Below are 14875 nucleotides of genomic sequence, written 5' to 3' on the forward strand. Positions count from 1 at the left end.
AGCCATCATTGTCGAATTCGTGCCTGGATTTTTGTGTGGATTTTAACGCTCAGGCTACTCTATGCAGTCGGTTGAAGGTTTTCTAGAACCCGGCAAATCGTAATCGGATCTCCGAAATGGCGCTTGTCCCGGCCCAGTTGCCCTAGACAACCCCCGATATTCACCCGTGACAGCTCTAACTTGACATCCCTGCTCTTCTAGCACATTGAAGATTGATTACCACATTAGGCTCATACACTCATTTGTATAATCAACTTCACGCCGCAAGGCAGAATCTATTTTGGATTGGCTTTTGGGACATTGAGATGATATGATTAACCCCTCCGGGCGGAAAGAACACTCTAGATGGCTTCATTACAGGCAAAGGTCGACGCCGTCAAGGCAGCCGTTTCGTCAACATCGAGCTGCACGCCCGCCGCCGTAGTAACACTCAAAGAGCTTTTGCTGCCAGAACCCGAATCGCAACCGCCGAGACCAAAGTCACGAACCACAAAGGCCGGAACCGCGACGAAAACAAAAAGCAGCGCTGGGTCGGATGGCGAGACTCTGAGCTCACGGGAAAGGGCTGCTTTGGCAACACACATCATCAATGTCACCCTCAAGACGCTGTCCGAGGCTGCGAAGCCTCTACCTTCCTCTACCCAGCCGAAACAAAACGGCGATCTTCGAGAAGATGCGGGCAGACAGTCATCACGAAGATCCTCATCCTCACCGCTATCTCCAGCGCAGCCCAGAGCCCTCAATCGACTTGCTACGTCCGCCAATGTCGAATCAAGCCAGACGAAATCACAAGCGCCCGCCCAGTCGACCGGATGCCTTGCCACGGTAGAGTGTGCGCGCATTGCCTTTTCTGCACTTCGAGCTATCAAGGGCCCAACAAAACCGGACGAAGCAGACTTTCAGCTGGAGACGGGCATGTCCGCGCTGACAGGGAAGCTGCTGGCTTTGGGGATGCATGACCAAGCTTTAAAAGAGCTGAGAGTGCTGAAGCGAAGGCTGGACAGCATAATCAATGGGTCACAATCGAGCAACGCGAAGTCAGGATCTGAAATTACAACCACCACATCAGCAATCGCCGACTTGTTGAATTTCAATGGCCCCATCACGAAGAACAGCCTTGCCACCATCACAGGCTACCAGATGCAGGTTCTAAAGCTAATTGCGGCGACAAAGAAGCCTTCTCACATTGAAGTCATCCTACCTTACCTCGCCGATTCCTATACCTCGTCTCCATTCAACCTACTGTCTTCGCTAGCCAAGGATGGGGCAAAGGAGGCCGCAAAGGCAGCACGCCAAATGGCATCTCTATCCCAAGTTCTCCTTTCGCTTGCGCCCAGCATCTCCAGCCAGGAGGACGCAGTAGCTACCGAGCCTCGACTTAGCCCATCCCCTGACGTTGCTTTCGAACTACAATCTCTCGCTTTCCGGATCCAACTCAAGTGGTGGAAATTGGCTGGTCATAAGGGAAATATCGATAATGATGTAGTCTCTCCTTTCTCTCGCTGTTTACGAGCTTATACCCGTCGCCAAAAGCTCGACAAGGGCTCCGTCTACCAAACAGCCTCCGAATCATACGACACCATAATGCAGCTTATTCATGCCCAGAAATATCATCCAGCAACATCATTCGACTCTCCTCTAGCATCGATACATCAAATTTTAGGATCCGCAGCTCAGGCTGAACGCCGATATACCGAAGCGCACCGATGGTTCCAGAAATTGAAGAGCTCACTAACCCCGGGCCAAGACTCCTCTGTTCTCAGATGCTCCGTCTCAGCGCGCCTCCTTGCCGTAGCCTTGAAGAAGGCCGATATGGATCATACTATTGAGCCTCTGCTCTGCGAGGTTATCGAGGGCCTAGATGGTAGCCTCAGTGGAACAATTGCAGAGTTGAATGAACTTCTCGAAAGCTTGTCGCTTGCAAGGCGCTCCGTCGTTGGCCTCCTAATGACATGCTTAGGGCCGAAGGCAAGAGAAAGCACCGTTCCAAGCGATCTAGTAAACCATCTTAAAACGTTCGTTCTCAAATATCCACGATTCGTTCGCCGATGGACAGGACTACCACCAAACAAAGACGCATCGTCTAAGCAAGTTCTTCAGTTTGATCAGCGACGACAGCTAGTTGCACAATCCATAGGACAGACCCTTGATGCTACCCTGATGGTCATCAAATGCGACATCCAGTCCGATGCAAGCGGGTGGCAAGCTATCGATGATGTCCTTCAACATTGTGTCTCACTGCTTGACTGCATGAATGCCTCGACCTTGTCGACCACCAAGATAGACAACATTGGCACCTACGCCGTCAAGATTTCAAGCCTTTACTTTTCCATCTTTTCGCAACTCCGGAAGAAGTCTAGTCGATCTAAAGAAGAGAATAAGCATTTCCTGCGAGCCTTGCATCGATCAATTGACGTAGTTAAGGATTGTACCGAGGAAGAGAAGGAGAAGGCGCAACTATCGACAAAGATTGAGATGTTTGCTGATTTGTGCAAAACTTCTGGCAGGACTGATGATGCCGTGCAAACGCTGCGATACATCTGTTCTAGTATGGCGGAGAATGGCGTTTTGGCCGATGTTGCCGCTGCCCTCGATACACAGTCTCCAACCCTTGCATGGAGCATGAACGACAAAATATCTTTAATGTCACGCACTCTGCGCTCAATGTCCAAGATTGATAGTTCGTGGAACGAGTGGACTTTTCCCCTCCCAGAGGCCGAGCGTGCTGCGGTTTTGGAGCATATGATGCGTGTTAGTCTTGCTAGCTCTTCTTCGTCATCACAGCCTCTTGGTCTTTACGATGCAGGAGTGGCTGCTTTGCTTCGCATATACACACTAGAAAAGTATCCGGTGCGTCGACTCCGCGCGTTATTGCATCTCTGCTACCAGAATCTTGGAGAGGAGGAGCAGCTTGCCAACATCCTTTCTCTGGCCGAGGAAACATGGGAGTATATGCAAACCGAAGGCAACGGGGAGGATACTTCGTTAGCCCACTTCATTCCCCATATGCAGGCTTATTGCACCTCTATCGGTGCTTTGATACGCGTTGATAGATCAATGTCGACGCTAATCAACGAGGCAATCGATTCCTGGAAGTCCATGATTGGGACTTGTGAGACGCAAGACGAGCTATTTACCATAATAGACGACCCTCAGGGCCTCCTCGATCATCTCCATTCATTGCACCAGCTTGCGGGCCTTAAAGGAGAGACACGTCTCCAGCTTGCCATTTCGGAGCTCAACATCACCTTGTCAAGAGTATTCGTTGGATCTACAGAAGCCAGTGGTGATGGACTAGTCCTCAGCCATAGCCAGCTGGCAGCGCAATACGTAAACATTGGACTTTTCCCTCAAGCTCTAAAGACCATAGTACAGACTCAAGAGCTTCTCAGTCGCTATGATGGGCTATCGCACCAAGTTCTTGCCGAATTTTACCTTTCCCAGGCAGAGTACCACACCGGCATTGGCGACATGGACACTGCGTAAGCATATTTTTGAGTACCATGCATGTATTAAAAAGAACGGAAAAGCTAACAGTTTGCAGATTCGATTGCCTATCCAAAGCCAGTAAGATTTGCAATAGTCCGTATTCCTCTTGGGCTCGAAGCAAGTCTCATGCCTCGATGGTCATATCTCTCACCTCACTGTTGCAATCCATTGTTACTCTTCAAGCTGGAGATATACAAGAGGCCCTTTCACTTGTGAAAACGAGCGTTCGCATGCTTACTCACAATTGGACCAAGCTGGAAGCAGCACTAGAAGCCGACCAAAAGAGCGTTGATATGAGCCTTTCAGACATTAATAACAGTAGTACTGATTTAACATCGTCAAAGGGAAAGGTGGCTGGTCCTCGGTTCTGGACTCTCGCCAGTCCGCTTATTCGAAGCCTTTTACACATCTCTTCAGTCTACGCCCATATCGGCATGTTTCAGGAAACAGTCTATTATGCCGAGTCTGCTTGGAAGATTGCGGAGAGCACTCAATCCTCACTCTACAAAGCGCAAGTGGCTATCTGGACCGGATCAGTCTACCTCAAGGCCGGAAAGCTACCCAAAGCACTCACTACCTTCCAGGAAGCAGAAGAACAGCTGCCGCGCGATACCTGTTCAGCTCGTGTTCGCTTTGCTCGTCAACTCGGAGAGTTTTATTGGGAAATCGGAGAAGACGAGAAAGCTGCCGAGTTTCTAAAGATGGCTGAGGAGACTGCTCGTCTTCTCAGCTCGGCCGAGGATGAATACGACAGCGATATCGTTGAGGAACCTACTGAAGCCAGGACTACGAGATCCACCAGATCAACAAAGACAAAGGCACCGGCTGCCTCTAAACCCTCTAAGCGCGTCACGGCCAAGTCCAAAGCGGCAACTGCAGCAGATATCGTACAGCTACCAAAAGATATATATTATGCCAGCCTCCATGCCGCCATCATCTTGTCACGCACTTTGGGGCTCATTTACCAGAAAGATTGGGCGTCTGCATTACAAGCCCTGGAGCAGCTCAAAGATTTGCCCAAACTTGTTGGCGTGCTCTCTCAGGAACAGGTCATGATGGCAGAATCATTAATTGGCCACAGTATGGAGCAGATGATTTCTGATCCTGTCTTCTCGGTCATGCAAGATTCGACCATCTCATTCCCTGCCGTGTCCACTATGGATCTACATGCTTCTGGAGAGCGTCAAAAGGATTCCAGTGATTCCAATTCCGATTCCCCTGCCTTCGCTGATGCGTTGAAAAAGGCACAAGAGCTTTTGATTGAAGCTCACGCTTCTGCACTATCAAGCTCTGACAGCAGCATGGTTCGTCGCATCTCCGCGCTGCTCCAGAGCACCGTCATTTTCTTATCGGCAGCACTGGCCTCGAAATCACTTTCAGAATCGGGGCTAGGCACAGTTGCTGTTGACATGGCTCGAAATGTGACTTGGCAACGAGAGCAGCAGACACTGGCCGGGTTAAATAACGATACGATCCCTATCCGTGTTGCAACTCCAGTCCACAAGCCACCGACGACGGAAGCAATGGCCGACATAACCAACTTCCAGGAGAAATATGTTGACTTGATTCCAAAGAAATGGAGCGTTATTTCGATTTCTTTGAGCGATAATCGCCACGATCTCTGTATCACCAAATTCCAGGCGGGCCAGGGTTCGTTCATCTTGCGCTTACCTTTGGAGAGGGCCAACTCTCGGGATGCAGATTCTGAGGTCTTCAACTTTGCACAAGGCCGCGAGGAGTTGTTGGAGCTCATCAAGCTAGCCAACGAAAGCAGTCACTCCGCGCGAGACTTTACTGCCAAGGGAGAGCGTGGTGCCTGGTGGGCCGAGCGACAGGCTCTTGATTCTCGACTGAAGAAACTCTTGGTCACCATTGAGACCACATGGCTGGGAGGATTCAAGGGCATGTTTTCCCAACACCGTAAGAATGCGGAGCTGTTAGCCCGCTTTCGAAGGGATTTCCACCAAATGCTTGACAGGATGTTGCCGTCTCGAAACAAGGCTCGCGGCAAGAAGACGACAATCAGAACAGAGACTGTAACTCTGGATCCCAGGATACTCGATCTTTTCATTGGGTTGGGCGATCCGACTGAGCCTGACGTCGACTTTGATGAGGCGTTGAATGATTTACTTTACTTTGTTGTGGATATCCTGCAATTCCATGGCGAGCGGAACGCTTATGATGAAATTGACTTTGACGGGATGGTTCTGGAGACGTACGATGCTCTGCGTGGATATCACAACGCCGCCAATTCTACTGAAAGGGAGGAGGGTACGCATACTGTGCTCGTTCTCGACAAACTCCTCCATGCCTTCCCCTGGGAGTCGTTGCCCTGCATGGATGGCCTTTCCGTGTCTCGCGTACCGTCTCTAGCATGCCTTCGTCAGCTTATTCGAGAGGCTGGCGGAGATCCGGCAAGAAAATCGCATGGCCACTTTGTCTCAGCAAAGGCTGGCACGTACGTCCTCAACCCTTCATCTGACTTGACCAATACGCAAACCTTCTTTCAGCCAGCTTTTTCAGGCCTTTCATCGTGGAGCGGTATCATCAACAAGGCGCCAAAGGAGTCGGAATTCGAAAGGGCTCTCGCCACGTCTGAGATTATGGTGTACTTTGGCCACGGCAGCGGTGCTCAGTACATCCGTGGCAAGACGATCCGCCGCTTGGAAAAGTGCAGGCCGACGACGTTCCTCATGGGCTGTAGCTCCGCGGCCCTGACTGATGCGGGCGAGTTTGAGAGTTATGGCCCTGTTTGGAACTACATGATGGCCGGGTGTCCGGCTGTCGTGGGCACGCTTTGGGATGTGACTGATCGCGACATTGACCGGTTTGCCGGCAAGACTTTTGAAGAATGGGGGCTCTTTGCTAGGGGCACGTTTGATGGGGCGACGAACAAGGGTAAAGGCAAGGCTAGGAGCTTTGCTGAGGAGATTGAGGAAGTGAGTCGCCATGAGCGCGGTGATGTTGTTCGCAACGCATCACTTGCGGAGGCAGTGGCTACGGCGAGGAATGCGTGCCGTTTCAAGTATCTTAACGGCGCGGCAGTTGTTTTGTATGGAATTCCGGTCTACATTAAGAAGGAGTAATGGTTATGGGGAGAATCACGGCATGGAAAACTCCTTGGAGAGGAAACAGGGTCGGACGGACAACAGGGTAAATTTATAAAAGGGAAGCGGATTGATATGACCTTGAATGATGGATATGAGACCACAGCGTTTGGATAATGAAATGGCCTTACTTAGATGGTTAGGCATTACGCACACTTTTCGTTTTTGGGCATAGCGGAGGGCGTATATGAATTTTGTAGATGAAAGTAGAAAATAATATGATGTTATGACATTCTAGTTGAAGAGTTGGGGAATTATAAAAGATATACAATTGGAGGCCACATCAAACTCATCATATGATACCAATTTCTGAGGGCCTTAAAATCCTTTCCCATCGAGAAATGAACAAAGTATAAACACCAATCAATCAAACAAAATAGCACACATCAAAACCGTTACCAAAGAAAAAGATTGAAAGGCCGTTTCGTTTCAATTGTTTGTTCCCTCCCCTTCCGTCCCATCCTCACAAGGCATAAAACCTCCATTCTCCATCTCCATGAAATATATCAACGACAAGGGATAAAAGATAAAAGGAATAAAAATAAAAACCAGATATGCTAGAGGCAAGGCCAATCATCAATGCTCCTCCCGCCCTCCCAAAAGACCAAAAATCGTGTTCCCTGGGTATATATATGGATATACATATGTCCGATTTGAGCCAAAAAGAAAAATATCCAATATCCATCCTTCCCAAGCGCCATTTTCCTTTCCAGAAATGCTCACACATATTTTTCATAATCCGACGTTGTGACCAATTTGACACAGACAGCAGTCGTTTCCGGCCCTGCCGTCTTAAAAAGAGCAAGATAAAATATACGAGTAATGAAGAACACGCCCAAAGGGCGCCTTGATATATCCTTCTCCCACAACATTGTGCCTCGCACGAACTCTCATCCAATAGTTTCCATGGTATGTCATTACATGCCACCCTGGTGATCAGCCATAAGCATTCCTCCGTTGCTGCCAAACAAGTTCGCAAAAGGATCGACACTTCCGAAGCCCATATCTTGACCCTCCATTTGTAAGAACCACCCAGGGGATGCGTCTTGACCAAGGTACGGGTTTAGAGCATTGCTACCCATCTGATCTTGGGTGTGAGAATCGTCGCCGCTCATGTTCTCAGCCTTCATGCCTTGCTGGCCGTGAATCTGGGAATTGGACTGAGGGTTGCTTCCAGACATGCCTCCCCAGCCGCTAGATCCGTTCATCAGGACATTCCCGGCGTCCATGGAGAAGTCCCCATAGGAGATCTGTTTGTCTAGCGAGTTCATCATGCTGTTCGACGGTTCCATGTTCATAGACAGCAGATCTGTAGAGAAGAAGTTCTGCAGTGGCACACTCTGGGGGAATTGTGCAGCATTAGCAGGGCCTAGTGGCATCATAGGGTATGTTGAATTTTGTGGTTGCGATACGGTAAGGGAGTTGAAACCAGATGGGTTGGTTGTCTGCACCCCAAGCGAGTTGGGGAATCTCGGCGGTTGTCCAGATTGTTGTTGTTGCTGCTGCTGCTGCTGCTGCTGCTGCTGCATGGCCAGTCTCATCTGGTCATGGAGGTGTTGCCCGCTCATAGCTGCCGCATGTTGCTCGTTCGTCTTCTGCGACTCCGCAATGCCCGTATTCGACACGGTTGGCTTCTTCAGGGTGCCCTTCCGTTTGGATGGTCCAGGTCGCTGCCCATCTTTGTCGTTCAGCATCGGCCCAACAGCCGTGAAGAACTCTTCAATCGATTGAAGCTCTGGCTTCTGTTCCAAAGCACCATCCTCTCCCCGCTCCTTCTTCCTATACACGGCGGGATCCATGTAGTCCGTGTCCGAAACTCCGTGAGGATAGCGATTGAACCAGTCAGAATATTGTAGGATCGGAGATGAAGCGGTACTGCCGTTGTTGGGGCCTCCCGTGCGGGCTGCATCGAGGGCGTTGCGAAACTGGATGCGAATGTTTTCTACCATCCAGTGGAACATGCCCCAATACTTCATCATGTTGCGCAGGAATCTCACATTTATGCTGGAATTAGCCTCCGCGGTAGCTTTCATCGCCGGGTTCCCAGAAAAGATGCCGGTGATGTGGATGGTGGCCGAGGAGAAGGCGCAGTACCCAGCAAAAGGTGTCGATATGCTACACTGCACCTCTTCAGCGTCTCTTATCAGGTCTGATATCCTGTTAGCCGCCGCAAAAGTATTGACGCTGGCTCGTGGGATGAAGTCATCTGGCGCCTCCTCGCCGACACGATCTTGGGAGAAGGAAACGGCGGCTTGGTGAAGAAAGAGCAAGTTTTGCTGGATGGCCATGTGGAGGTACAGGAGATGCTTTGCTGTGCTCTCCGCTCGGTGAATCTCCAGAGCTTCGCGAGTACACTGCAGGTTTTCGGGAAGTGTACGCAGTAGCTCCTCAGTGTCCCGCACCAGTTTAGCATACTCGGAGTCTTTGTTCCACATCGGATAGGGATCCTGTTCTCTGCCACCCTGGTTCAAGTACGTAACGACACGGCCCCAAATAGACACGCATCGAATAGTATAGGCAGACGGCCCCATGTTGTCACGAGGGTTATCTACCTCACCTTGTTCGGACATGCTAGACTCGGGGACGCTGCCATCTAAAAATTCTGTCTGAGCAGGCATATCAAACTGGAAATACTTCTCGGCAACGGGGAGAGGGATTTTGATAGTTTCTTCTTTGATGAAGACTGGGCGGTCTGTGCCGGACGAGTTGAATCGATCCATCATGAAGCAAGCCCACATGACACGGCGACGAATTTCGCGGTCAATGAAGCTCAGCTTCACCTTCTTACTCCGCGACTGCGGGTCATACTCCAAATCTTTGTGCAGATGAAGAGCAAAGGCCATGCGAATGGCCTGCCCACCCAAGGCCCAGGCGCGGCCGCCGTGACATGTTCCGAATTCGTGCATTCCCAAGATGAGAAGACAAGTCAGTATCGTTATATTAGGCCAGTCGTATCGTTTGGTGCAGATATCTCTGGCATGAGAGGCCCACTCCTCTCCACGCATGAACTGCTTGGTAGTCGAGTTGAACTTTGGGCTCGACGTGAAGCGCGCTGCGATGGCACACACGGAGAGGACTAGCACAGGCGGAAGCGTATCATTCCTATAGCTCGCGTTAGCTGCTTAGATCTTGTATGGATGAATGAATGAAAGGGTTTCACTAGGAAGGAAAGGCGACGTGCTTCATTCCCCCGTGGAAAACGTGTCGTACTTTAATTTGCGAATGTAGCTTGGTTTGTGGAGAAGATGATATGATTGACCATAAACATTATCAAAAAAGACTTCGGTGAGGTGTTCTTGGACATCTTTGGGGGGGAGGGCTTCTCTTCCTTCGCGTAGCAGTTCGTTCTCCGCAGCTTCGCGAGACTCGGGCGAGCCGGCCGCATGATCTTCCGGTAGCTTCGGCCTGGGGGCCTTGGCCCAAGCCTCGAGATCTCGGCCAAATGCTTCGTCGGCGTTGCGCTTCTTGGTAGATACCTTATTTGACGACATTGTGCCGGTACCGGGGATGGCGGGTTTGACCACGGCGCGGGGGACAGTCGATATTGTCTCCTGGTCAGACTTTGGCAGTATCTTGATGATGCGCTCTTCCATGCGCTTGAGTCGCTTGTCGAGCATGGCCATGTAATCGGTGCGCGGTGCGGCTTTTCGGGTTGTAACTTTGTAAACGCATGGTATGCGTGACCGCATGCAGTGCTTGCAGGCGGGCTTCTCGCCGGAGCAGCGTATCTTCTTGCGACGACAGGCGATACAGGCGAGCGGTAGGCGTTTTCGGTCCTTGCCAGCCTTGGTCTTGAGCTCGCTCCATGCCGGAGGTGCAGAGGACGAGTCATCCTTTGACTTGCCTCCCAAGTCTGTACCATCACCGCGATTTTGATTCAAGAGGCCGAATTCGTCATTTCCGTCATCGGTGATGGAGTTGGACGCCGGAGTCGATTTCCTCCCCATCGAACCGTTGGGTAGCTCTACGCTGGGCATCTGCTGGTCGTGTATCGGTACGAATGGCTGCCTCGCAATGCTGTTGACGGCATTCATGTTGTGTGGCGGCACAGAGGTCATGGCGCCGGGCTGATGCTGTGAGAAAGGGTCGGCCTGGTGGTTATTGATGCCGGGCTGATCAGGCATGTGGAGATCGGGGATGGCAGAGAAGGGAAAATTAAAATCACCAAAGTGAGGATTGGCGCCCATGATGTCGTCGGGAGGCACCTCGCGCTGCCCGCTGCCAGAAGGTTCTCGTTGCGCGTAAAGCTGGGACGGATCGAAGTTGTGGCGATTTGTGTTGCGGAATTGGCGATTCATGCCGGCCCGGCCGTCCGACATGGTTTGGTATCCGGTCTACAGACCAAAGAGACTAAAGTGACTCTCTCTAATTGGGAACGGGGGGGAACAGCAGATGGAAAGGCCAATTGCTGGGCATTTCACGGGTCTAAAATCCTGGATACAACGGCAGTGCCGTATCTGTATCTGTCAAAGACGGTGCCGGCGCAGCAGGGGCGCACACGGCTGGAAATACTGGGCTGCCGGAAGCTCAAAGCTGATTGATTCTCCAGCAGCCAGACTATGGAGATGGCGATGCAGCGGCAATGGTTCGTCCGGCCAGGGGGATTCTGGCGTGGTTTATGCGAGCGGGCGAGTGGGAGATCCGTGATGGTGACGATGATGGAGTTGATGTGGGATGAAGATTGATTAACAAGCAGAGCAGAGGCAGAAGCAGAGCAGAGCAAAAACTAAGAGGGGATTCAAGAGAGAAGATTGGAACTGAGCTGGCAGATGAAGCCAAGCCAGGAAGCAAGCACCAGAAGGTGGGACAAGGCAGGTGCATCGATGAAGAGAGCCACAAGGCGTGGGTCAGCAGGCACTCCGTTCTTGCCGCGTATCGGTAAGGTCGCCCGCAGGTACTGGTACGAACTCGAGTACTTGGCTCTTGTGCTGACGCCGCCTGGCCAGGGCTTGCCAGGGCTACGACTGCTGCCCGCGCCGAGCGTGTTCGCTGCGCCAGATGGTACTCGACAGCGCGGCGGAGCGTACAGGTACTCCGGACTCGGTTCTCGGTACAACGGCGCTCCCTTTTCCGTTCGTGCAGCCACGAGCTTGGCAGCTCTGGCAGGGTTCGTGGGCGGCCGCAAAGTTCAGTGGCCCCTGTGCTGGGTGCGAGTAAATGCTACCAGACCAAGACTACCAGCTCCTGTAGGGCCTGCTAGACGGGCTAACTGAAGACATCTGGAACCTGTTGGGCGGGCTAATTAGCGGGCTAATGCGGTCGGTTGGTTCCATTAACCTGGAGAATTTGGCGAGTTGGTGCTCGACCCTTATATCCATCCATTCCATCAATGGGTACAGTACTCACATGTACAGAGTACCCGAACAAGGCTGCTGAAGATACGGGTACGGGGTTTGACAGGCGCTTTGGTCTACATGTACCTATCGATACCGACATCAATATCTACGGCATCAGGCAGAGAAGCCCAAGTACTTACTTTTGCCCCTGCCAGTATTTGTCATACCCGTCCTGAGCACAAATGTGCGTCCTGCCATGCTGCCATGCTGCAATGCCCATGTGAGCATGTGCATGCAGAGTTGTGCTGTAGAAGCGCAGTGCTGTACTGAACGAGGCCCTCCATGCCAGTACTCGTACCTGGTAGCAGCAGCCAAGGTACCTGTGCAGCACTCAACTGGTCCCCTGCTCACCAGCCAGACGGGGCCTGCAGACGCCACTGAACGCCTAGTGTGCCAGTGCACGCCGCTGGGAATACCCCAGGCTGGCGCCTAATTGTGGGGGTGAAAACGGAGCTGGTGCCGAATGGAAAGCACTGACCAAAACGGTGGTTCCCGGGGGCACGGTCGCTTGGGGTGAACCTACAGAAATTGAAATGGAGCCCAGACATCGAAGCCATCAGCACCGCAATATATAAGGATGGGTGTGGTATAATATATCAAATTGAAACCAACACAGCACGGGTACAGATACACACAGGTCAATACGATTAGAACTAGGGCTGTACCGGCGTCGAAATACATACACCTCACACCATTGACGATGCTATTGAGGTTCGGATTCTTCGCAGGCAGCAAAAGACTAAAAACTGTATGGGAACATTAGCAGGACTATGTGCAGAGCTAGAGGGTCTGATCGCCAGAAAAGGCGGGCAGCAGAAACAGCCAGAAGAGGGGTCGCCGATGACGGGATTGCAAGGCTGCTCTGAAATGAATCATACAGAAGCCATCACCATAGAGAGCCTTTGCTTTGCTGCCCTCTCCCCTCCTCCCGTATTCGGCAACCTGATATCAAGGAGGAAGACGTAGACGCAGACGCAGACGCAGATAATCAATAGCACGGGTAAATTTTGCCGCGACGGGGTCCGGAACGGCTGAGGCCCCCAAGCGAAGCAAATGCACTGATTGTGTGCCTCGGGGCGCGCCTTTGGGCGGCTGACGCAGCAGCCCTCTCCGTCAAGACCGTTTGAATCTGCCAACGTGGAATAAAATCCGCGAATAACTCGATGATACCCACCAATCGAGATGGCGGATGTCTTCAAGCCGACGCGGCGTGCACAGTAACTGGCGACACGTTGCTCTAGTCTCTAGTCACCGTTGGGCCAGAGCCGGAGCAGAGACGGCGCGGGGGGGGCTGAGCACGCAAAGAATGGCATCGTCCCCGAGTGGCTGCCGCCTGCCACTACAGCCAAGCTATGGTTCGAAGGATACCTGTTGTAAATTCCAAGAAGGGCAACGGTGTGGTTCGGGTTGAGGCTTGCTCCGGAAACTCCGTTTGCCTGACGGATTCAAGCAAGATCAAAACTCAAATTCACAAAAACGCTCCGGATAATAGATAAGATAGCCGCATACGCTCTGGCCGAGTTGTGCTTCATGAAGAATAAGTACATTATCGGATTTCTATCAGAGTTGCTTTGGTGATGACGTAGCGGCTAGATTTGGAATTTCGGTGGTAAGAAGAGCTTAGCAGCATATGTCGTTGCATCCATCCATTTGCCTATGCTGTATTGTATTATAGGTCACAAACAAGCGAAGCCATCGTCGATGGCTTCAGCATGGCCCCCTCATGGCTGGCTCTCGCTATTGTGTGGACGTGTGGACCGCGGTGAGATTCTCATCCCGCGCGATAACGCTTTCACGCACATCTGCCCCCTAGAACAACATGTGGCATTTGTCGCAAGCAATGGGTACGAGAGATGCAAAGCAGCTAAACTAGCGGCATCGAGTCGCAGCCAATCCTTCGTCGCCCACGGCCAAATTCCCGTCGCCTGGAGGTGTGGGCTGCAAGCTGCTAGCTCTACAGAGACCCGAGCCGATGATGACCTCGCCGGACACAACTGCAAATGGACCCCGAGGTAAGCTGTCGTTTACCAACTGCCGTTCATGTCCGCATGTATCGAGGTCCACTCCGCAACTTTAGCATCCACGAGCCTGAAGTTTTTTGTCAAAGTGCTCGCATAACTCCGGCACCCCAGGACGAGAATGAATACAAAACATTACCTGTCACATAGGATGTACTGGTGATTGAGTGCCTAGGCCCAGTGATGATGCTATCAAGACTTGAACGAACGCCTTGAATCTCTCTATCCATGTCGATAAGCCAACGAGGAAATGGCAGTATCAAACAGCTTACGGGGGTAGGAGCTCAGCTGAAGTCGCATCAGTACTCGTACAGGTATTGATATTATTAGGCACTTGTGTAGATGCACGGTCCGTGCTTGTACTATCAACACAAGTGCTAGGGGGCAAGTAGATTGGTCGGCAAGGTGCCATATTGAAGACTCATATGGACATCAACACAAGTACTACTAACTAAGGCAATACGGCGCAGAAACCAATCCGGTGTCTTTCCTGTAATGGAAATACGAATACCATGTTTGCTTCTTTAGTGCATTAAAAGGGGCTCACGCCTCCTACGAATGCAAGGCAAGGCAAATACATGTATTCATGTACGGTGTACCTTGTTGAGGTTGGCCAGTACGAGCACGGTACCTCAACTTACTCGTACTTGTCATGTAACAGCAATACTAGGTAGAGCTGGCCGATAAGGCTGCAAGCAACTTGCTTCCTTCCCCGGACTCATACCCACTTGCCGCCTACCTCCTTACCTTATCTGCAAAAGAGTCAGGCTTGGAATCAGCAAGTACCTGCACAAGCGTCTTAGTAAGTAAGAGGTACAGTCAAGGATACTACCAAAACCAACCTGGCGAGGCATCACTCTTGGCAGCAAAGATCGTCTCCCCTTGCTGACGGCGAACGGTCGAGTCTGGTGGCATTGCGCGCGAC

At 51.5% G+C, this 14875-nt stretch overlaps 3 protein-coding genes across 3 annotated transcripts; 2 read left to right on the forward strand and 1 right to left on the reverse strand.

Annotated features, from left to right (window-relative positions):
• Positions 1–234: 234 nt before the first annotated feature.
• V8C40DRAFT_243495 (peptidase family C50-domain-containing protein) lies at positions 235–7051 on the forward strand. Its single transcript, XM_083215457.1, has 2 exons — positions 235–3482; positions 3545–7051. Exons 1-2 carry the CDS (start codon positions 346–348, stop codon positions 6573–6575), a joined length of 6168 nt encoding a protein of 2055 aa, XP_083073430.1. The 5' UTR covers positions 235–345; the 3' UTR covers positions 6576–7051.
• On the reverse strand, positions 6804–11365 carry V8C40DRAFT_243496 (transcription factor domain-containing protein). The gene is made up of 2 exons (XM_083215458.1): positions 9807–11365; positions 6804–9698 (listed from the first exon to the last, which is right to left on the reverse strand). The coding sequence occupies exons 1-2, from the start codon at positions 10913–10915 to the stop codon at positions 7514–7516; spliced, it is 3294 nt and encodes a 1097-aa protein (XP_083073431.1). The 5' UTR covers positions 10916–11365; the 3' UTR covers positions 6804–7513.
• Positions 11366–11419: 54 nt separating this feature from the next.
• On the forward strand, positions 11420–11809 carry V8C40DRAFT_265266 (uncharacterized protein; the record flags this gene model as incomplete). The annotated part of the gene is made up of 1 exon (XM_083219639.1): positions 11420–11809. The coding sequence occupies one exon, from the start codon at positions 11420–11422 to the stop codon at positions 11807–11809; it is 390 nt and encodes a 129-aa protein (XP_083073432.1).
• Positions 11810–14875: the final 3066 nt, after the last annotated feature.

This window comes from Trichoderma camerunense (genome assembly GCF_050948025.1).
Source record: "Trichoderma camerunense strain CBS 138272 chromosome Unknown V8C40scaffold_8, whole genome shotgun sequence".
Classification (NCBI taxonomy): domain Eukaryota; kingdom Fungi; phylum Ascomycota; class Sordariomycetes; order Hypocreales; family Hypocreaceae; genus Trichoderma; species Trichoderma camerunense.

Bases quoted from the DNA above. Each gene is read 5' to 3' on its own strand.
- V8C40DRAFT_243496 (XM_083215458.1), bottom strand. From the start codon at position 10,915: ATGTCGGACGGCCGGGCCGGCATGAATCGCCAATTCCGCAACACAAAT. The intron at 9,699-9,806 runs GTACGACACGTT...CGCGAGCTATAG, and splicing joins AGCTACATTCGCAAATTAAA to GAATGATACGCTTCCGCCTG.
- V8C40DRAFT_243495 (XM_083215457.1), top strand. From the start codon at position 346: ATGGCTTCATTACAGGCAAAGGTCGACGCCGTCAAGGCAGCCGTTTCG. The intron at 3,483-3,544 runs GTAAGCATATTT...AACAGTTTGCAG, and splicing joins ATTGGCGACATGGACACTGC to ATTCGATTGCCTATCCAAAG.